At 37.1% G+C, this 23945-nt stretch overlaps 1 protein-coding gene across 3 annotated transcripts in view; it reads left to right on the top strand.

The window, feature by feature from the left end:
- Window positions 1-23945, top strand: part of GRM5 (glutamate metabotropic receptor 5) — a 496070-nt gene that overhangs the window by 392269 nt on the left and 79856 nt on the right. For all 3 annotated transcript variants that reach the window (XM_045797501.2, XM_045797500.2, XM_045797499.2), the window contains exons 4-6: window positions 2548-2794; window positions 16540-16708; window positions 22669-22795. In XM_045797501.2, the coding sequence (XP_045653457.1) occupies window positions 2548-2794; window positions 16540-16708; window positions 22669-22795 (543 nt within the window). The remainder of the gene's footprint in view (window positions 1-2547; window positions 2795-16539; window positions 16709-22668; window positions 22796-23945) is intronic.

The raw sequence follows: 23945 nt of genomic DNA, 5'->3' as shown, positions 1-23945 counted from the left end.
TGTGGTCCATATATACAATGGAATATTACTCAGCTATCAGAAAGAACGAGTTCTCAACATTTGCTGCAACATGGACGGGACTGGAGGAGATAATGCTAAGTGAAATAAGTCAAGCAGAGAAAGACAATTATCATATGATTTCTCTCATCTGTGGAACATAAGAACTAGGAAGATCTGTAGGGGAAGAAAGGGATAAAGAAAGGGGGGTAATCAGAAGGGGGAATGAAGCATGAGAGACTATGGACTCTGAGAAACAAACTGAGGGCTTCAGAGGGGATTGGGATGGGGGAATGGGGGAATGGGATAAGCTGGTGATGGGTAGTAAGGAGGGCACTTATTACATGGTGCACTGGGTGTTATACGCAACTAATGAATCATCAAACTTTACATCAGAAACCAGGGATGTACTGTACGGTGACTAATATAATAAAAAAATTAAAAAAATAAAATAAAATAATAAATCTTAAAATTGCACTAAAAAAAAAGACTGTCACTGTAATTCAGATAGGAGATGATTCATCTCCAATATGGTAGAAGTAGATAGGTGTGAGGTACTTGAATTCTAGATATATTTTAAAGATAGATCAAATAAAAGTTTAGAAGGTATGAAGGAAAGAGGAGTGAAAAGTGACCCTATGGTATTTGACTCAGGACCTACAAGTACGGAGCCTCTTCCATTGGAAGAAGGGGAAATGTGGAAGTATGAAGATCATCTGAAAAGGAAATTTTAAAAATTGTAAGAAGTAGCCTGGGTCCAATGTCTAGTCCTTATATGGAAATGGGATTCCCAATCTTAAACTTATATCAGGATGAGCCATGCTGTTTTCCCTGTTTCTCTGCTCAGGGAAACAAAGTATCAGCATTTGGGCCAGGAATGAAGAAGGGGATAATATGCCTCTACAGTTTGAAAAGTCATGAAGAACCATGCTACTTTGGAAAATTCCTTTTTATCTCTCTTACAGAAAACCTTTCCCCAAATGATGAGCTGTGTCTTTGCCTCAGCTGTTCCTTTCACCTTCTTACCATGTTCTCCTTTATGTCTCAATCCTCCCCATTCTTTGCTCACCAGGCCTGGTAGTAGATTCTGCCTCCTAGACCATACTGCTCATAACCATGGCCTCCCCCAGGCCAGGCCACCTTCAGCTATCATGCAGATCATTGTATCTCCTCTTCATGGGTCTTTCTGGCTCCACTCCCACAGCCCTTTCAGTCTTTCTCCACACTATAGCCAGACGGGTCTTCCTGAAATAGAAATCTGATCATGCCCCTTGCTAGTTAAACACTGCAAAGTATCCCAATGATCTGATGATAAAGTGCAGAAATCTTAATGTAGTTTAAGTAGTCCTTCCTTCCTCTGCTCCTTTAGTTCTCCCCATTCTCACATCTCCCATGTCATGTTCTGGACATGCCACCCTTCTTAAAGTTTACAAAACACAGCATGCTCTATCTCATCTATGTACCTTCAAACATTCTTCCCTCCACCCTTCACTGATACTCATAATAGTTAGCATCAGTGAGCTTCTGGGTCTGGTTCCCCTCCTAACTCAATCCTGCCTCCACATTTATCAAACTACACCACAATGGCCCACTTAGATTCCCATGTGCCCTCTAGACTCTAGGGCAAGAATCAGATTTATCTTGTTAACATTATGTCCCTCATTCCCAGCACATTCTGAGCAGTCAGAAACAACAGGCGCTCATTCCATATTTATTGAATTAATAAGCCAGACCAAATGTTAGTTCTTTAATGAAACTTTCCCAAGAGCCCTCCATTGGAAGGGATCTCTCCCTCTTTGGGCCTCCACAGATTTTACCTCCACATGTGTTACAGATTTATCACCTTCAACCTTTCACTATAGTTACATAATTTATCTCTATTATTGAGCAAGTTTCTTCTTAGTGCAGAATCCATACCCACTTCATCTTTGTTTTGTCCCTAGATCATCAACCACACAGCTTTTTGTATGCTCAGACTCCAAAAATTAATAAGTTAATTAATTAATTAATGGAACGTAAATGTTAGATTATATTTTAGAATTTCCAAATAGGCTAGTTTATGGAGGACATATGCTTTGAGGTTGAAAGTGGTGCATGATAAATCCAAACAGGTAAGTTGAGTCAAGATGGTAGAAAATCTAGTTTGCTTAGCTAAGACTTAATAGTTTGGAAACTGGACATTTGTTGTGGATTTCTAAACCAAAGAGGGATTATCATAGTTGAGTACTAAGGAGATTAATTTGTCCTTAAGGTAAATTTTCTGGTACAGAAATACAGTGCTCTTCTGCATCCATCTCCAGAGATTGGTAATAGAGGAAGTGAACCTTATGACTCTTGGGAATTCAGGTTGTTCTTCAAGGTTTTCAGGGGAGAAAAACCTGGAAATAGAAGACAATTAGTAGGCATACTATGCTGGCACCTGTATCTTTTCTTTTACTCTGGTTCTAACTCTGATAAATTGTTCCTGTGAATTCTCTGATTATTCAGAATCCATGGAGAGCTACAATAGAATTAAATCTCACAGTTAATCCATAATTTGTTTCTCAACAGGTTCTCTGACTCTGAGAACACATCACGTTCAAGATTCCAAAATGGGATTTGTGATCAATGCAATCTATTCCATGGCCTATGGACTCCACAACATGCAGATGTCCCTCTGTCCAGGCTATGCGGGCCTTTGTGATGCAATGAAGCCAATCGATGGTCGGAAACTTTTGGATTCCCTGATGAAAACCAATTTTACTGGGGTTTCTGGAGATATGATCCTATTTGATGAGAATGGAGACTCTCCAGGAAGGTACTGTTATAATTCTCCTCTAGACAATAGCACCTGAACAGTCATCTGCTGATCCTGATGTGCCCGTTTCTCCTTTGTGGTTATCTAGGCTTTCTGGTCATAACTGCCCAGCTCTGACATCACAAAGGGATTAAAGATAGAGAAGGGGAGGCCCATTTTCCATGGCCAGGTACACATATTGATGCTGACTTCCAAAACAGGCTCTTGGAATCATCCCATTTCAGAGACCCATCCTTAGAGACAGGAGCCTCACGTTATGGTAGAAACTCAAAAACCAGCTCTGTGGTTTCTCTGTACATGTTTTCCATGTTATTTCCTGTACTGTGATCTCTTCATGGGCCATAGAACTATTCTGAAACATGAACAATTCCATTTCTGGTAATTTAGAAATAGGGCTGAGGTTCTGTTACATTGTTCGCTGTACCTATAGTAAGTTATAAGTCATTTTATTTTATTATCCTTTAGCTGGAGGACTTCCTCCTTTCTCGAGGACTAAATTGCCTTTTACTCTGAAATTCCACCTTTCATTATTTATAGAGGAGCCTGAGAAATATGAACTTACTCATTATTACAGATCAGCCTCCAGGGAAGTCATAAGGTAACTAGAACTTACCAGAATTCACATAGATCTCATACTCTAAATTCTTAAGTGACTCTACACATAAGACTTTTAATCCATGAGGGATATTGTCACTGAAAAGATATTATGAGCTGTAGTAGGGCTGGCTCTTCACTCTGCCTTACATCGGCACAATCAGGGTCCTATGGTCTTCCACTGTAAAATCGCCAAGTATTCTTCCAGCAACAGTTTATGCTTGACATGCATGCTTAGAGAGGGTGTCTTTACACTCTGTTTGCAGCAAATCCTGCCAAGAGAAGATTTCATGACTCCCTCCATGACTCACACCCCATGTGCCCACCCATGTACCAACCACCTTGGTTCTAGCTTGTTCCCATATTGCTGAGGTGAGCTGGAGCTGGTCCCTGAGGCAGCTGTTACCATGTCATAAGCTGAACTGCTAAGTGACAGCTAGTTCCAAGCCATGCCGCCAAGAAGAAAGCTATATATTTTTTCTCTTCTAGAGACTGGAAGAATATTGCTTCAAGCAGGCTCTTTGCCAAGATAAGCTGACTTTTCATATATAGCTTTCTTCTTTTGGGCTGTTAAGTATACCCATGGGGAATAGGGAATACAAGCATTTCATCAAGGCCACAGAAAATTTCACATTTGTTGTTAAGGCTTCATAGGGCAGGTCAACCAATGAGCTCAGTCTGTAGGCTCAAGTCAAGGCCTAGTCCCTGATATCTGTGCACGGATTTATTATTCCTGTGAGCATACCTATAGCACTGACATCAGCTTCTGACTTGCTCATAAACTTTGATGACTACACTCCAAATATTCAAAGAGTTTTCATGTCATGCACCCAAGCCAGTTCCACAAAACCAGATAGTGAAGAAATGTCTCAGCTCTATTCCAATGGGAAACCTTAATGGATCAAACAGAACATCACTGTCTCATTCATAATCCTCCAAATATGCTGTAATGGGGTGCATTTAGGACATTGGTTCTTAATCTTGTTTAGAACGTGAATATCTATAAGGCTTAGATAAAATTTATAGATATTCTCTAAAGGACAATATACATAAAATTTTGCAAATAATTTCCAAGAATTCACAATTGTTCAGAGACTTTCCACATATTTCAAAGGTTAGGTATTACAGTAACCCATTAATAAATAATCTGAATTGGCCTCTGAAGACATCAACCAGATTCAGGAAGGTGGTTTGCAGCTTTTTATTTTTCCAATTAATCCAGTTCTATTTACAAAATAACTAAACTAATATTTATTGAACATGCGGCCTGAGCCAAACACTTAGCTAAGTCCTCTACATTTTAACCCTATGAGGTAATGTTATCATTCTCATTTCCAGCTGAAGGCTCACAAACTGAAGCTTACAAAGATTAAGTGACTTCCCCAAAGGTACAGTCTAATACATGACAACCCAAGATTCTAATTCAGTCTCCGGGACTTCACTCCTAACCTTATACACCAGCCTGCTAATTAATCAACCAGGATCAAAATTAAAAAGATACTATTTTTTGAGAAATGTACTGGTAGGCATTCTATTGTTTTTTTCTGTGGAGTAAAAGTTATGGTTCTGCTGGGTCAAAGACATTCCAAACTGGGCAATGAACTACAGGAGACTGGGGTGACTAGGGAGTCCCCTAAAATGACAGAGGCACAGGAGGAAGATCTTAAACAGAGGAAACAGGGACAGATAGTAACTTGCTCTGGCAAACACACTCACAGACCATTAGAGAGTTCATTTTCACCACTGCTGTTAAACCTCACATCGAATCAGAACTATCAGTCCACAATTCTTTAAGGAAACCCTCGGAGCAAGGTTTGTTACAGAATTGAGAATTTTTCAATTTAGAAAGGGTAACACAGTCCTCTTATGCCACCAGCATGCTGTGGAGCTGCACTCTTTAATCAACATATTAATATCTCTATAGTAAAACATACAAATAGTCACACAAAGTATGATAAATGGGAGATACGTAGCCTCATTCCAGTGCGGGTCAAGTTCTCTCACCAGATAAGTTCAGACTGGGTCATGTTTTGCTGCCAAGTGAATTATAAAAATATAATTTTCAGAGCTCTAAGGATTTCAGAATTACATATAAGATATATGGACCTTGACTATTTACCACCAATGGTATGGACCACAGGTCAGCAAACTGCGGTCTGCAGGCCAAATGGAGTCTGAAGTTTGTTTTCATAAATCAGGTTTTATTGGAACACAGTCACACCCACTTATTTAGAGCCTGTCTCTGGCTTCTTTCACACTACACTGGCAGCACTGAGTAGTTTCAATCGAGACCATCTCACAAAGCCTCAAAATATTGGCTGTCCCTTTAGAGCAAAAGTTTTTTGACCTCTTAGAGTCCATTGAAAACTAAGGTTTAAGAGACCTCAGCACTGTCTGGGACTGCCCATAACTAGGCAGAGAAAACATGGAGAGTCAACATCAGAATATCAGACTAAGTACAACTGACTATTTAGAGCAAGAATTTTAACATTATATTGTGGGATTGATAAGTGTGGGGATGAAAACTATTTGTCAACACGGCATAAAGAAAGGGGGTCTAGAATTCTACAAGGCAAGTTTCTTATAATTTACATTAATAACACAATATTAACTTTAAATAGAATAAAATAAGTAAAGAATGCATATTTAATCCCTTAACAAGAGGAATAGCTGAAAAGTCAACAGAATACTTTTAAAAATTTGATTAATCCAAGAGGCAAGAAAAGAGGAATGGGTGGACAGAAACAGATGTGACAAATAGAAAATAAGGCTAGAACACTAGAAATTAGAAGATACTGAGCTGGTTTGCGCAAGGGTTCTTAATATGTGGCTCTGCCCATGGAAGGACGACAGAGATGATTTGTTTTAATTTCCTAACTTTCCTTGGGGCGAAAATGGAGTCTCAGAAAAAGGAAGAGTTGCACCCACTGTCATGCAGTCAATTAGTAACAGAACAAGGACAGTATGCAATTCCCAGGCACAATCATTAAATTCAAATGAGGAAAATGTAACTTAGTTTTCTTTCTTTTTTTTTTTTCCATTTTCTTTATGTTACATGTGAAATGGTTCTATGTGTATCCTGGAAAAGGATTTCATTATTAGTTACTATTAAAGGACTTGGTCAAAGCCACTTTGTGGTTTCTCTTTAATCTCCAATAATCTACCCCCAAAGACATAGATAATTATAATTATAATTATAATTGCTTTGTTGTATGTGCTTAAAGTGTCAATTTTCTTGACCAACAGACAATTTGTCACATATTTAAGAATCAAAGTTTTAAAAAAACACAGAGCTAAGCATTAGAATTATAGACTAAGAGGATTTTAGGAGCTATATAAATCTAAATTTCTGCACAGTCCCTTCCCCTTTATGATGTTGCCATTCCCCTTGCTTCAGCCCCTTGGGTAAAGAAGACCTTACCATCTTCTGAGGAAGGAAGCTGCTCTAATTTTCAGAGAGTTATAATCACTTAGAAATTTCCTTAGTTCTGTTAAACTGAACCCTGCCTGCCTCTATTTCTATTTAGTGCTTTAAAAGGGCTTTTTTTTTTCTTTTTGGTTAGAAAACATTTTATCTGCTTTATTTTGTTTTTGAATGCTATATGAAATTCGTTTTTTTAAAAATTCAGTATATTTCGACTATGAACTGTGGCCAGTTAAGGAAGAGAGATGAGGGAAGGCAGAGAGAAAGGAGAAAGAAGGAAGAGATATTAGAGAATACAGGTCACACATACCATACAGTGATGAGAAAGAAGTTTCAGGAGCAGAAAGATGTAGAAACCAAGAGGCTCAGTGAAAGAGAGCAAGAGAGCAAGATAGTGAGAAAGAGAGGGGATTACCCAAAATCTAACTAAGAGTATTTTTCAAACACTCACTTTCTCTCACTTATGATGGAGAATAAAATCTATATCCATCTCTGAAAATTGAAAGAATTCATACCAATTGACGGAGAAATCTTTTTTTTTAATGGAGAATTATTTTTTACCTATTTCTTTTTCTAATGTACTGCTACCAAAGATTTTTACAGCAATGTTATAATTTCACCAATGGAACGACTAGTAATACCAGCTCTGTATTTCTCTTGTAGATAAGAAATAATTACCAGAAATCTAAAGGGTAATTCCATGAGAAGGATTCATTTTCTCTAACACAGCTAAAACAGGTTGACAGATTTGAACCAAAATTAAGGTTTAACTTTTCTTGAAATCCTTTCCCTGTCAAATATAACATTTTCTGTTCTATACAGTTTTCATATTTATTTTGCAAAAATTGGATCTCTCCACACTTTCCCGTTTCTCCTACATAAATGCAGAGTTCTGCAATCGAGGGGCAAGGAAAGTTGATTTTTCACTCTGTCAAATAGATGTGGAGCAGTCTAATGGGCAAGAACATTGGACTGGAAGTCTAAAGGCTGAGTTTCGGTTTGCTCTGCCACTTGCATACTCCACAGTATGGTACCGCTCAATAACCTCACCAAGCTTCAGTTTCATTATCTGTAAAATTCACAGTATAGATAGACCTGTGAGAGTGAAAGATGGGTAGGAATGGCTTGAGGGCTCCTTTGGGGTGAGCAGTGAAACCCTCATAGCTCTTCAAATCAGCAGCAGCCAAGAAAGAAGCTTCCTGACACCGATAATTTTCTTTTTCCCATTCTAGAATTTTCAAAGCTTATTTGCTCACAGAGTCTCTATTGGCTCACACAGGTACCTTTGGAAGTCTCAGGAGCCTATATATTTGAAGTAGTCAATGACATAACACATGAGTTTCTTTTTTAGCCTTAGTGCTCTATTTTTGAATATCTCAACTCATTGTATACATAGTAACCATTGGATGACTGTGACAGAGTGGGAAGGTTTAGGACTCAGTTATGTATCCTGTAGATTGATACTTTGGGTTTAGAAGTGAACTTGAGACAGTTACTCAAAATTGTTATTTACTGCAGATAAAACACTTTAGGATGATCCTTAAGCTACTGAGCAACTAACAAAATTTAAGAATGAATTAACATTCTGAAAAAGACACTACTGTAAAATACTGTGATTGGGAGTAAAAACAGAATGGTATCATTTTACAGTGTAGATTCAAACAGACTGATGTCAGATTTGTTCTTAACATTTCCTTACTAAGCATTGGTCTGAGTATAGTAATCTGGTCACTGGAACCCAAAAGCTAGAAAGTTTTCCATCCATGTCAATTTGCAGATAGCTAACTATGCTGAGCGTGGAAGGATGGAGGGGGCATTTATCAAAGCCCATCTGCCAATCCTATAAGTCCTAAGAGGTAAAAGCATGGGGTACTATGTGAAAACTTTGTGTACCTAAGACATACCCACAGTTGTGTCTACAGGAGCCGATAAAGTGATGGTATTGCTCATGCACTGTCCTGACATTAGAAAATTATTTCAAAAATGCTTCTCTGGAAATGTTCTTGCACGTAAGAAAAATCTTATAAATAAGTACATTAATTTTCCCTCTTTACATCTCTATCCTCATACTCAAAATGAGAACAATAGCTAATAAAGGCTGAGAACTCACAAGGTATTAGTATCTTCCAGCATTTTTACATTGCATGAGGTGCTTTAGAAGCTAATTCTTTTCAGACTTTTTTATTGTATTGTATTGTATTGTATTTATTGTATTGTATTTATTGTATTGTATTGTATTGTATTGTATTGTATTGTATTGTATTAATTCCAGTTAGTTAACATACAGTGTTAGATTGGGTTTTAGGTGTACAATCTAGTGACTCAACAATTCCATTCATCACCCAGTGCTCATCACAACACGTACACTCCTTAATCCCCATCACCTATTTCACCCAACCCCCACCCATCTCTCCTCTGGTAACCATCAGTTTGTTCTCTATAACTTAAGAGTCTGTTTCTTGATTTATATCTCCCTCTCTCCTTTTTCTCCCTTTGCTAGTTTGTTTTGTTTCTTAAATTCCACATTTGAGTGAAATCATGTGGTATTCATCTTTCTCTGACTGATTTATTTCACTTAGCATTATACTCTTTAGTTCCATCCATGTCATTGCAAATGGTAAGAGTTCATTCCTTTTTATGGCTGAATTTTATAATATATATATATATATATATATATATATATATATATATATATATATACACACACACACACACACTCTCTCTCTCTCTCTCTCTCTCCTTTATCCATTCATCAATCAATAGATATTTGAGCTGCTTCCATATCTAGAATATCCATTATTGTAAATAATGTTGCTATAGACATAGGGGTGCATGTAGCCCTTTGAATTAGTGTTTTTGTATTCTTTGGGTAAATACTCAGTAGTGTGATTGCTGAATCATAGAGTACTTAACCTTTTGAGGAACCACCATATTGTTTTCCAGAGTGGCTGCACCACTTTGCATTCCCACCAACAGTGCACAAGGGCCCCCCTTTCTCCACACCCTTGTCGTCACCTGTTGTTTCCTGTGTTGTTGATTTTAGCCACTCTGACAGGTTGAGGTGATATCTCATTGTAGCTTTGATTTGCACTTCCTTAATGGTAAGTGATGATGAACATCTTTTCATGTGTCTGTTAGCTATATAAATGTCTTCTTTGGAGAAATATCTATCATGTCTTCTGCCATTTTTTCATTGGATTATTTGTTTATTGGGTGTTGACTTTTATAAGTTCTTTATATATTTTGGATGCCAACCCTTTATGAGACATGTGATTTGCAAATAACTTCTCCCATTCCAAGGTTGCTTTTTAGTTTTGTTGATTGTTTCCTTTGCTGTGCAGAAGCTTTTCATTTTGATGAAGTCCCAGTAGTTTATGTTTGCTTTTGTTTCTCTTGCCTCAGGAGACATATCTAGAAAAAAGTTGCTATGGCTGATGCCAAATAAATTACTGCCTTTTCAAGGATTTTTATGGTTTCAGGTCTCATGTTTAGGTCTTTAATCCATTTTGAGTTTATTTTTGTGAATGGTGAAAGAAAGTGGTCCAGTTTCATTCTTTTGCATATTGCTGCCCAGTTTTCCCAGCACCACGTGTTGAAGAGACTCTCTTTTTCCCATTGAATATTCTTTCCTGCTTTGTTGAAGAATAATTGACCATATACTTGTTGGTTTATTTCTGGGTTTTCTATTCTCTTCTATTGATCTGTGTTTATTTTTATACCAGTACCAAATTTTCGTGATCAATACAGCTTTTTCATATAACTTAAAGTCCACAATGTGATGCATCCAACTTTGTTTTGCTTTTTCAAGGTTGCTTTGGCTATTTGGGCTTTTGTGGTTCCATACAAATTTTAGCATTGTTTGTCTTAGCTCTTGAAAAATGCTGTTGGTATTTCGATAGGAATTGCATTAGATGTATACATTGCTTTCAGTAATATAGACATTTTAACAACATTTGTTATTCCAACCCATGAGCGTGGAATGTCTTTCCATTTCTCTGCATCCTCTTCAATTTCTTTCATCAGTGTTTTATACTTTACAGAGTACAGGTCTTTCAATTCTTTGTTTAGGTTTATTCCTAGGTATATTACGTCGATGTCATTGTAAATGGGATTGTTTTCTTAATTTCTCTTTCTGCTGCTTCATTTTTGGTGTATAGATACACAGCAGATTTCTGTACATTGATTTTGAATCCCATGGCTCTACTGAATTCGCTTATCAGTTCTAGCTGTTTCTTGGTAGAATCTTTTGGGTTTTCTATATATAATGTGTTGTCATCTGCAAATAGTGAAAATTTTACTACTTCTTCACCAATTTGGATGCCTTGTTGCTGCTGCTGTTGTTATTGTTATTGTTGTTTTTATAATTGTTGTCTGCTTGCCATGGCTAGGACTTCTAGTACTATCCTGAATAAAAGCCATATGGGGAGCTTGGCTGGCTCATTTGGTAGAGCATGTGGCTCTTAATCTTGGGATTGTGAGTTCAAGTCCTGTGTCAGGTGTAAGACATTGGTCTATCTATCTATCTATCTATCTATCTATCTATCTATCTATCTATCTATCATCTATCTATTTAGATACCATGGGAGTGCATGTTGGGGGGAGGGGTGGGAGAGGCGAATGGAGAGAACCTCCAGGAGACTTGCCTGAGTGCAGAGCTGATCACAAGGCTCCATCCCACTGCAAGATATGATCTGAGTTGAAACCAACAGTCAGATGCTCAACCAACTAAGCCACCCAGGCACCCCAAATAAAATTCTTTTTTAAAAAGTGGTGAGTGTGGACATTCTTGTCTTGTTCCTAATCTTACAGGAGAAGTTCTGTTTTTCCCCCATAAGGATGATGTTAGCTGTGGGTTTTTCATATATGGCCTTTATTATGTTGAGGTATGCTCCCTCCAAAGCTACTTTGCAGAAGGTTTTTATCATGAATGGATGTTGTACTTTGACAAAAGCTTTTTTGTCATCTATTGAAATGATTATATGGTTCTTGTCCTTTACCTTATTGATGTGATGTATCACATTGTTTGATTTGGGAATATTGGAAAGTGTTTGCAATCCCAGAGTAAATCCCACTTGATCATGGTGAATGATTTTTTTTAATGTATTGTTGAATTTGGTTTGCTAGTCTTTGTTGAGAATTTTTGCAACTATGTCCATAAGGGATTTTGGCCTGTAGTTCTCTTTTTTAGTGGTGTCTTTATCTGGTTTTGGTATCAGGGTAATGCTGACCTCATAGAATGAATTTGGAAGTTTTCCTCCCTGTTCTATTTTTTGGAACACTTTGAGAAGAACAGGTATTAAGTCTTGAAATGTTTGGTAGAATTTGCCTGTGAAGCCACCTTGTCCTGCATTACTTTGTTGGGAGTTTTTGATTTCTGATTTAATTTTTATGCTGGTTATGGATCTGTTTGAATTTTCTATTTCCTCCTGTCTCAGTTTTTGTAGCTTATATGTTTCTAGGAATTTATTCATTTCTTCTAGGTTGTCCAGTTTATTGGCATATAGTTTTCATAATATACCCTTATAATTATTTGTATTTTTGTGGTGTTAGTTGTTATTTCTCCTCTCTCACTTGTCATTTTATTTATTTGTGCCCTTTCTCTTTTTTCCTTGATAAGTTTGGGTAGAGGTTTATCAAGTTTATTGATTGTGTTCAAAGAACCAGGTCCTGGTTTCATTGATTTGTTCTTTTTGTTTGTTCGTTTGTTTGTTTCTGTATCATTTATTTCTGCTCTAATCTTTATTATTTCCTTCCTTCTGCTGGTTTTAGGTTTTGTTTGTTGTTCTTTTTCTAGCTCCTTTCAGTGTAAGAATGTTTATTTGAGGTTTTTCTTGCTTCTTGAGTGAGCCCTATATGGCTATAAATTTCCCTCTTAGAACTGCTTCTGCTGCATCCCAAAAATTTTAGTCTGTCATTTGTTTCTAGTTTTTTTATTTCTCCTTTTATGTCCTGGTTGACCCATTCATTTTTTAGTAGCATGTTATTTAACCTCCATGTATTTGTGGTCTTTCCAGGTTTTTTCTTGTGATTGACTTCTAGTTTCATACTGTTGTGGTCAGAAAAGAAGCAGTATGACTTCAATCTTCTTGAATTTGTTGAAGCTTGTTTTGTGATCTATTCTGGAGAATGTCCCAGGTGCACTTAAAAAGAATGTGCATTCTGCTGTTTTAGGATGGAATGTTCTGAATGTATCTGTTAAATCCATCTAGTACAGGGTGTCATTCAAAGCCATTGTTTCTTTGTTGATTTTCTGTTTAGATGATCTGTCTATTGATCTAAGTGGGGTGTTAAAGTCCCCTAATATTATTGTATTATTATATATTAGTTCCTTTATGTTTTTATTAACTGTTTTATGTATTTGGGTGCTCCTACGTTGGATGCATAAATACTTATATTTGTTATAGCTTCTTGTTGTATGTCCCCTGTATTATTATATGTCCCCTTATTTGTTTCTTTTTACAGTCTTTGCTTTAAAGCTTTCTTTTGACACCCATTTTCATAATAAATGTTTCTCCATCCCCTCACTTTTAATCTGCAGGTGTCTTTAGGTCTAAAAAGAGTCCCTTGTAGGCAGCATATAGATGGGTTTTGTTTTTTTATCCATTCTGTCACTCTGTGTCTTTTGATTGGAGCATTTACTCCATTTACATTTAAAGTAATTATTGATAGATATGTACTTATTGTCATTTTATTATTCATTTTGTGGTTGTTTCTGAAAATTTTCTCTGATCCTTTTCTTTCTTTTATGTTTTGCTGATTTTCTTTAATGATATGTTTGGATTTCTTTCCTTTTACTCTTTGCATATTTATTAGTGGTTTTAGATATATGGTTACCATTAGGTTTATATATAACCTGTTCTGCATATAGCAGCCTATATCAAGTTGATGGTCATTTAAGATTGAACCCATTTTTTACTCCTCTCTTCCCCACATATTAGGTATATGTCATTGTATTTTACATCCTTTTATTTTGTGAGTTCCTTGACTGATTTTTTTAATGGGACTATTAATTTTTACTGCTTTTGTGTTTCCTACCATTATACTTTCACTTTTGGTCTGTGTTTTCCACTTCAATAGTCGCCTTTAATATTTCTTGCAGTCCCTCTTAGTACTTCTGGTTTAGTGGTCATGAACGCCATTAGTTTTCATTTTTCTGGGAAACCCTTTATCTTACTTCTATTCCAAATGACAGCCTTGCTGGATAGAGTATTCTTGGCTGCAGATTTTTCTCATTCAGCACTTTGAGTATATCATGCCACCCCCTTCCGGCTTGCAAGGTTTCTGCTAAAAAATCCGCTGATAGCCCTATGGGGTTTCCCTTGTATCTAACTGTCTTCTTTTGTATTGCTGCTCTAAATTTTTTTTATCACTACATTTTCCTATTTTATTTATGACATGTCTTGGTGTGGATCTGCTTTAGTTGATTTTTTGGGGGGTTCTCTGTGCCTCCTGGATCTGGGTATCTGGTCCTTCCCCAGATTAGGGAAGCTTTCAGCTATTATTTCTTCAAATAAATTTTCTGCCCTGTTTTCTCTTCTTCTTCTTCTTCTTCTTCTTCTTCTTCTTCTTCTTCTTCTTCTTCTTCTTCTTCTTCTTCTTCTTCTTCTTCTTCTGGGATCCCTATAATATGAATGCTATTACATTCAATGGAGTCACTGATTTCCCTAAGTATATTCTTGTTTTGCATAATTCTTTATTCTCTCTTTTAGTCAGCTTGATCACTTTCCATTGCTCTGTCTACTAGGTCATTAATTTCTTCCTCTGCTTCTCCCACCCTGCTGTTCATTCTATCAAGCATGTTTCTCATTTCCTTTATTGAACTTTTTATCTCTGCTATGTTATTCCTTATCTCTGTGTTAAGTGTCTTATTCATGTCTTATACTCTTTTTTCTAGTCCAGTGAGTATTTTTATGTTTATTACTTTAAATTCTCTATCAGGAATGTTACTTATATCTGTTTCACTTAGATCTCTGGCAGTGACCTTGTCCTGTTCTTTCATTTGGGACAAATTCCTCTGTCTTCTCATTTTGTCTAAGTCTCTGTGACTATGTTAGGAAATTCAGCTATTTCTCCTGTTCTTGAGGGTAATGGCCTTATGAAGAAGAGGTCTGTAGTGCTCTACAGTGTAGTATCCCCTGTTCCCCAGGGCCTGGGACTTCAGCAAGTAGTTCCAATGTGTGCTGCACATGCTCTGCTGTTCTGCCCTGGTCACTTTATCCTTTAGGCCAGTCATCTTCAGAGGTTCTTTTTGTCTGTTGTGGGTACTGTTTGGCCCCTGGCCTGAATGTGGCTCATTTTTACTAGGTGAGCTCTGGTCTGCTTGTGAAATGAGACCTGTTGCCACTGCTGCCAGAACCAAGGCCCTGCAAACTCCTGCAAACTCCAAACTCCTGCATCAGGAGATGTGTGAGTTGGGGTTTTGCCCAGTCTTCTTGGGAAGGTGGCCTGTCATGCTGGGATTTAGGGAAGCATGACTGGGAAAGGCAGTTGCACTGGAGCAAGGGCCAGGGCTTGGTGTAAGCAAGTTAGGTAATGAGTGGTCAGTGCTCGGCTGGTTACCACAGGTGGCTCTGTGTTTATGCTGAGGGGCAGTGCAGGGAAATGGCACCTCCCAGTTCTTTCATCCCTGGAGGTGTCTCTCTGTGAATGGTGCTTCTTTAGGACAGGCTCCAAGATGAGCAGATAACCTCCCCACTGTGCGCCCCAGGCACTCTTCAGCTCACTGTTTCCATGATGCATGTATGCCGGTTATTTGCCTGCCTTTTCTACAAGAGTAGCCCCAATATCCTCCAGGTTCTCCTGGAGCCAAGCCCACTGACCTTTAGAACCCTAGACTTACAAGAACTCATGAAATTCAGGCCCTTTTGCCTTCCGAGTCAGTTGGTATGGGGATTTGTTATCCTCATGCACTCGCCTATGTGTTAGTCTGTCTTTCACCTTTCTCCTCAGCAGTGGCTCCCTCCCCACCACAGCAGCCATGACCTGTTTCTCCCAAACTGAGTCTCCACACTTCCTACCTTCCTCAGTGTGGCCTCTTCTCTGTCTTTAGTTGTGGAGCTTGTTCTACCACTCTTCAGGTTGATTTCTAGGGTATTTAGGATAATTTGATAGTTACCTAGTTGTACTTGAGGGACAAGACAAGTCTAGTATCCTCCTACTCTGCTGCCCTTTTCCAACCTCATAAATTCTTTTCTAAACATCATTCCTGAAAGTGTCTTTTATACAATGAGTTTAGCCATTGAAAAGGGAAGAAAAAAAAGGTAAGATCAGGCCCTACCCAGATTATCCCCACATTCCCTCAAGCTGAAGACAAGATTAAAGGTTTACCAAATTTCTTACTTGGTTAGTAAAGGAAAATTTTGTCATTTTATTTGAGTGGAGATAAAAACCTTTCTATCTGTTTTAGAAGCCTAACAGTGTACTTGTTTAAACTTCTTGAAGTTATTTCAAAACTGTCTGTCATCCTGCTGAGGTCAAGTCACCTTCTCACATGGGATTATCTTCTATTTCAGGTATAAGCTTGATGGTTAAAAAAAAAAGAAAAAAAAGTCCCTTAAGAGAAAGTAAAGCCAACAGACTTTTTTGCTATTCTAAGCTTAGTGTCATGGAAAATTCCAATGTCACTAATATGACAGTAGATACATTTTTGGGAAATGAAATATATTGCTTTTTCACAGCAGAAAACTTATATCCTTAGCTGAATAATCATTATATTCTTGTTCCTAAGGTATGAAATAATGAATTTCAAGGAAATGGGAAAAGATTATTTTGATTATATCAATGTTGGAAGCTGGGACAATGGAGAATTAAAAATGGATGATGATGAAGTATGGTCCAAGAAAAACAGCATCATCAGATCCGTGTGCAGTGAACCATGTGAGAAAGGCCAGATAAAGGTAAAATGGTGTCAATGTTTTTTTTAAACTTTTGTTATAAATTCAAAAGCATTCACTATCATTGGCTATTTCTTTAAAAGAAAAAGATGTATTTGTTTATTTGAGAGAGAGAAAATGCATTGTGTTTGCATGCAGTGGAGGGGGGTTGGAAGAGCAGACAGAGAAGACGAGAAAGAGGGAAAGAATCCCAAGCAGACTCTGTGCTGAGCATGGAGTCTGATACAGGGTTCAGTCTCATGACCCTGAGATCATGACCTGAGCAGAAACCAAGAGTTGGACACTCAACCAACTGGGCCACCCAGGTGCCCCATCATTGGTTATTTCTTAAACATTCAGATATTTGTCTTTTTATATTATAAGCTTCTAATATCAGAAATTTTGTTTTGTGTTTTGTTTTGTTTTTACTTTTCTCTCATCAATTCCTTTTGATAGTATGACCCACAAAAATCTTCGTAGTAGGACTGATTGAACCAGTTGATGAGTCATGTTTGCCCACACCCTTTATACTCATGTAAGCCCTTGAAAGATGTGCTTCCTGGGGATAAATAGTTCACAGTTGGAAACCACATTAATTTCCAATTAACTTAACAAATATTTATCAAACTCCTACTAATTTAATAGTTTAACCAATGGGGCAAAAATAAGTAACACACATTTACTGCCAGAAGATTTATAGTCTAGCTGAGGAAAAATGGGCACAAATAAGCAACATCATATAAAATGCGATGACTTCATTAAGAAACAAAAACCCCCCACATGTGTATAAGTTCATATAAAAGAAAAGGAGAGATTTCTTCTAAGTAAAATATCAGACACTGGACCATGAAGAATGGATATGATTTCAGAGAGAGATGTGGAAATATGATCACTTATGTAGAAGGAACAATAATTGGAAAGATACAGAAGTAGTTGATTGAAGACTGTTCTGGAAGAAGAGTGGATAATCTAGGTTTTGTTGCTTTAAAGAGTTATTATAAAAGAGAAAGTCAAAGTGATAGATTGAAACCATATTTGTGGAGAGTTTTGAATGTCATACTAAGCAGGTTGAACTTAATTTTTATGAACCAGGAGTCAGAGTAATCTTGACGAAGATGTTGACATAAACTGGACTATAGTAGGTGAGATGCATGAATAGTTATGAAACATTACTTGTCTCAATTAAGAAGGACACTGTGATAATGGATAAGAACCCTGAATTATGGAAGAAACAGTGAGAACAGAGAGGGAGCAGGGGAGATATTTGAAAGAAATATTATATAGAGAGGTATACTCAGTTATACCTGGCTACCAATTGGATGTAGGGTTGGAGAAGAAAAAGAAGTCTAGGGGCGCCTGGGTGGCGCAGTCATTAAGTGTCTGCCTTCGGCTCAGGGTGTGATCCTGGCGTTATGGGATGGAGCCCCACATCAGGTCCTCTGCTATGAGCTTGCTTCTTCCTCTCCCACTCCCCCTGCTGTGTTCCCTCTCTCGCTGGCTGTCTCTATCTCTGTCAAATAAATAAATAAATAAATCTTTTAAAAAGAAAAAGAAAAAGAAGTCTATGACAATCAATTGTAATTTCAGTTCTTACTAACTAGAAAGTGTCGTTGTCAAGCATAGAAAAAATGGGAATGGTTTTAGAGAAAGGCAATGGGTTAGTTTGGCAGCCTGTTGGTTTTGAGATATCTAGCCAGTGACAGAAAACATTGGTCTATGATAAAGGAACAAAAAATGAGGCTGAAGATACAGATTTAGAAGTTAATTGAATAGAGCTAAAGTTGGAGCTGTTCAAGTAGATCGGTCACTGAACCTGAAAGTATACAGAGAAAGTAAATGTAGACCAAGAATAGATATTGAAGATCTGCTTTGAAAGCATAAGGGAAGAAGAAAAGGTAGAGCGAGGGACAATAGAGCCAGGGAGAGATAGAGCCAGAGAGCATACTGTCATGGAAGGTGGTGGTCAGTGGAAGAGAGAGGTCAAGGAAGACAAGAACTGAGGGAAAGACAGGAAAATTGGGGTTAGCCCTTCATCTGGAGCCTTCTGGAAATAGTACTTGGAGATTAAACAGGATAGAAAGGTAACTGAGCAGAAAGAAATGTGTGGTGAAAAGCAGGTAAGGGGCAGTCCTAGTAGTTTGAGGACATTGAAAAGTTACTTTTAGACTAAGTAAGTTCTGGCCACACTTACAGGAAATAAACAGTCATGAAAAATAAACGGTCATGAAAGAAAGAATGAAGATATAATAAAAATAGAAAGAAGTTTAGTTATTGGGTATAAGGCCCTAGGGGAAGAAAAATGATATCAAAATAATTTACTCATCAAATACTTATTGAAATACTATGGTACCACATTTCAGGCAGTGTATACACCCAGAGAAGTTGGCCTTGGTCTTTTCAATCAACCTTGTGTTTACTCTGTTTGAAACATTTGAGGTGTTCATTCATTGATGATTACAAATGAAACTGAAATAATTCAATATTAATTGTAAGATCTTCAAGAGGTAGTTCTGAAGATTTGGTAAGCATAAGACCAGAAAGAAGAAAGACAAGGTAAATAAATATAAATATAATTTTTTTAGTATCTGCTAAATGGCACAGTAGTTTATGGAGTAGCTAAAAATTTCTTATGTTTTGTTATGATACACAACAGGGTTAGTAAACCACAGCCCATGTGCCAAATCCAACCTTGCTGCTTGGTTTTGTAAATAAAGTTTTATTGAGGGGCACCTGCGTGGCTCAGTCAGTTTAAGTGTCTGACTCTTGATTTCAGCTCAGGGCTGATCTTAGCGTCCTGGGATCAAGCCCACATCAGGCTCCATGCTCAGTGGGGAGTCTGCTTGAGATTCTCTCTCTCTCTCCCTTTGCCCCCCCATTCATGTGCATGTGCACGCTCTCTCTCTCAAATAAATAAATAAATAAATAAATCTTTTAAAAAATTGAAGTACACAAGGCTCATTTGTTTATATATTGTCTATGCCTGCTTTCATGCTATAATAAATTGAGTTGAAAAGTTGAGTTGCAATAGAGACTGCCTGGACAACAAAGCCAAAAATATTTACTATTTGGTCTTTTGCAGAAAAAGTTTGCAAACACTTAATATTCAGTGACAGTCTGCATCTTGCCCAGTCATCTTGAAATTAGACTCTGTATGTGAAATGTTTTTTAGATTCATTCGGAATATCGATTGTTCATAATTTCCATTTCCTCCTGTAGAAAGATAAGCCTGTGTAAATTACTACATGGATGTTATTCGTTTTGACCTTTCACAGCAAGACAGTTTGAACTGTAACTTCAAAATGCTGAATGGCTGATTTGGGGATTTTTTTATATATCTTTTTCTACCTCATTCTGCTGTGAAAAAATTACATCATGGGAAGAATTTGACTCCCTAGTATCATATTTTTAATACTAGCTAATCTGTAATGTTTATTTAGTCTTTTTTTGATCCCAAATTTTATTTTCCTAACCGTATATCATTTTCACTCTATTAAATACACAGTAGACAACATTTTCTTAATATGGTTTAAGGATGTCATTGAGCAATTTCATTAAAGATGTCAACACCTCATGCCATTTTTCAGATTTGTTAACTTAGTGTCCATGGAAGTACACTTGATCTAGCAAAGGTTCAAATGTGTTACATATTATTATTCATAAAGAAAGCAGCACTACTTCCAGGGTTTTCAAAAAGAATGGGAATCACTATGTAACAGAATTATCACTACCCCTTATACTCAAAATGAATGTGAAACAGAACGTATATATCAAATGAGAAAAAGTTTTAAAAAATCAAACCTAAATGATCAGAAACAGACATATAGAGCTGTCACCAGATTAAACAAACAAACAAACAAACAAAAAAAGACTATAATATTGGAATTATTTTTGGAAAAGGAAATGATCTTATTTTGGTAAAAAAAAAACAAAAACTGAAATTTTACACACCAGTGCAAACTAAAGCATGGAAGTGAGTATATTTTTAGGAGGAAGAATGCAACTGCTTTTGTTTGCCATGCCCTGATAAGAAAGAAAATCCTTCAGTATTTCAAATGCTTGCTTGCATTACAAAATCTAGTAATTGTCCAACAGTAGTTTTACCAAGTGTGGTTGAAATTACCTTAAAATCAAATTTACTTCTCTCTATAAATATTTATATGTACATTACTAATAAAACAGTTAACATTTTTAGAGTGTCCTACAGTTTACAAATCACTATAATATTTTAATCCTTGGGAAAGCCTATAAAGCTAGATATTATTTAAAAACATTCGTCTTGGTATGAAGAAACAGGATCAGCTGGGGGACTGTTCAAAGCTGCACAACTATTTATTTAGTGGCTACAAGAAAGACTAGAATCCTGTGCCTCTTGATTCTCAAGGCCAGGACTCTTCCTACTATATTTTTCAAAATATCATGAACTCTATCTTTATTGTTTTTAGGTTTTATTTTAATTCCAGTTAGTTATACATACAGCATTATATTAGTTTCAGGTATACAATATAGTAATTCAGCACTTCCCTACATCACCAGGTGCTCATCATGACAAGTGCACTCCTAATCCCCATCACCTATTTCACCCATCCCCGCACCTGTGCCTTTATATAGACCAATAAGGCTCAGGGTTTATGAGCATGAGCCTTGAAGTCCAATGGCTATTTACCGTATGTGTTATGTAAGCTCATTACACCTAGGTTCTCTCCCCTTAAAAAAAAAGAACAAAATAAAACCAACCACCTTAAACAGAGCCACTCTAATGTTTTAATGAGATAACAGTGTACTGCCAGCATACAGAAAACAGCCAATAAGTATTATTATGAAGAGTACTTTAGGTAGATTAAGCAAGTCTAATTAGCAACTCTGCCTCACTTATCTGGTTATTTCAAGAAAAGGACGATTCAGACCTTTTCATCATCATTCTCTCCTTGTGTGGTTGCAGTGTCAAGAGCTAGCAAAAGGGATAGAAAATATAAAGAAAGAGGTGCCAGATTACAACTGTATATGGCTATCAATATCTAGATGTTGTTACTATAGAAGGTCAGTAATAGAGTCAGGATGGAGGACGAGGAATATATGGTATAATCATCGCTGTGTCTGGTTATTGCTGGTGATTAATCAGAGTTTTAATTATTTATAGGAATGTTTAATGAATGCTGTCTCTATTCCACAGAGGCTATTCATGCACCAGTGGCGGAAAAAAATAAAAGACATCCATTTCTAAAGAATAACATCTGGGACTCCTTCAACTGTTAAATTATTTCAATTATATCCTATTGCCTTAAAAAAATCTAACAGATGAAGGGGTATATAATAGTCTCAATGACCTTATCCACCGACATCCCAAGCAAATCAAAGCTACTAGAATAGGAAGGAATGAGCTGTGAGTTATTGAACCAGATTTTCAGTAGAAACAGAGACCAAAAGATGAACTCCATAAAAAAAAAGTCATGTTTTACCTCTTAATTCAGTAGAAATTCCTAATGATTTTTAATCAATATGGGTAGATTTTTGAACTGTAGCAGGTATATGATGTTTTTTGCTAAAAATTATTCAACTAGTGGAGGGAAGCCAAGGTAAATTTGAAGAGTAAAAGTTCTTAGTTTTAGGGAAAGACAGACACAGACTTTGGGGAAAATTCAGTTACATACATACATACATACGTAAATGAATGTATTTATATATGAGCACAAACACAGGCACTTAATTAAATATAGACATCTAAAGCTAAGTATCCAAAGATTTGCATTTAATTTAATTCCAGACCCTGTCAACAACTAATTTTTGATGTGGACTGATAGCTTAAACTCAGCTTCAGCTTCTTTGATTATAAAATGAGAATATTAATGCTTACATTGCCTATCTGATAACATCTGAAATAACTTATGTGAAAGCCATTTCTGCTTTGCAAAGCAGCATATTTGAATAATGGATTGCTGGATTTTTATTTGTACAAAAATAATCAAAATTTTAAATATTTACCTTAGGTGATCCGGAAGGGAGAAGTCAGCTGTTGTTGGACCTGTACACCCTGTAAAGAGAATGAGTATGTCTTTGATGAGTACACCTGCAAGGCGTGCCAGCTAGGGTCATGGCCCACTGATGACCTTACAGGTATATGTATCACAATGTCAGCGTAGGTATATGACTCAAAAATGAACTGCAAAAGGATGCAGGCATGGATGGAAGGGGTCACACCTCCAAGTATTTCTCATCTTGGTGGTCTTGTTCATGTGACAAAGAATTCCTTTAGGGACAGAAGCCTTCCCAATGCCTGGGCTAACCATGAAAATCTTTATATTTCAGGGAGAGATTGGTCAATATTCCTGCCCTCACCCCCAAAGTAGATCAGAATTCCTAGGTTTTCTACTGGATGTTTTCAGCCCATCCTCAGACTATTCCCAGAAGGTCCTAAGCAGGGTCCCAGTTAACCATCATTTGAGGTGGAGAGGGAGAGCTATTTGCCAGGAAAAGACTAAAATATGTCATGACATATCCAAAAGCAAAAAAAGTAGCACAGAGTTGGGTGGAAGTTGGTCTAAAACTTTGCTACTCTTAGTACTTTTCCTTAGTCTAAACCAGGAAGCTCTAACTAATGAGTTTTTGAAGAATGTTAGCACAGGGTAAAACTCATCTCAGCTTGGTTTTTTGTTTTTGCTGTTCTTGTTTGTTTTGTTTGTTTGGCTTTTGTGTTGTTTTGGTTTGGGTTCTTTTTTTCTCCCAAACATGTAAAAGAATATGTCATTGTGTTCTCAAGATTATATTTCACAGCTATTTCTAATTTTTACAATATAAAAACAGAATATAATACCTTTCATCTTTCCTTCCAATTTTTTCTTTTTTTTTTTTTAAGATTTTATTTATTTATCTGACAGAGATAGAGACAGCCAGCGAGAGAGGGAATACAAGCAGGGGGAGTGGGAGAGGAAGAAGCAGGCTCATAGCGGAGGAGCCTGATATGGGGCTCAATCCCATAACGCCGGGATCACGCCCTGAGCCGAAGGCAGAAGCTTAACCGCTGTGCCACGCAGGTGCCCCTCCTTCCAATTTTTTCAATAAACATTTATCAAATGCATATTACAAGCTTATTTGCCTACCATTGAAATAAATATCTAGAAATAAAGATGCAATGTCTATCTTAAAGAAGATAGCTTATCTTTAATAAGGGGGAGCCTGGGTGATTCAGTCAGTTAAGCGGCTGACTCTTGATTTTGGCTCAGGTTGGGATCTCAGGGTCCTTGGATTCCACGCTCAGTGGGGAGTC

Source organism: Ursus americanus, chromosome 16, assembly GCF_024610735.1.
Source record: "Ursus americanus isolate L20-20 chromosome 16, mUrsAme1.1.p, whole genome shotgun sequence".
Taxonomy (NCBI): domain Eukaryota; kingdom Metazoa; phylum Chordata; class Mammalia; order Carnivora; family Ursidae; genus Ursus; species Ursus americanus.
The sequence above is the reverse complement of the archived record's forward strand: the minus strand, read 5'-3'. Positions and strand labels throughout refer to the sequence as shown.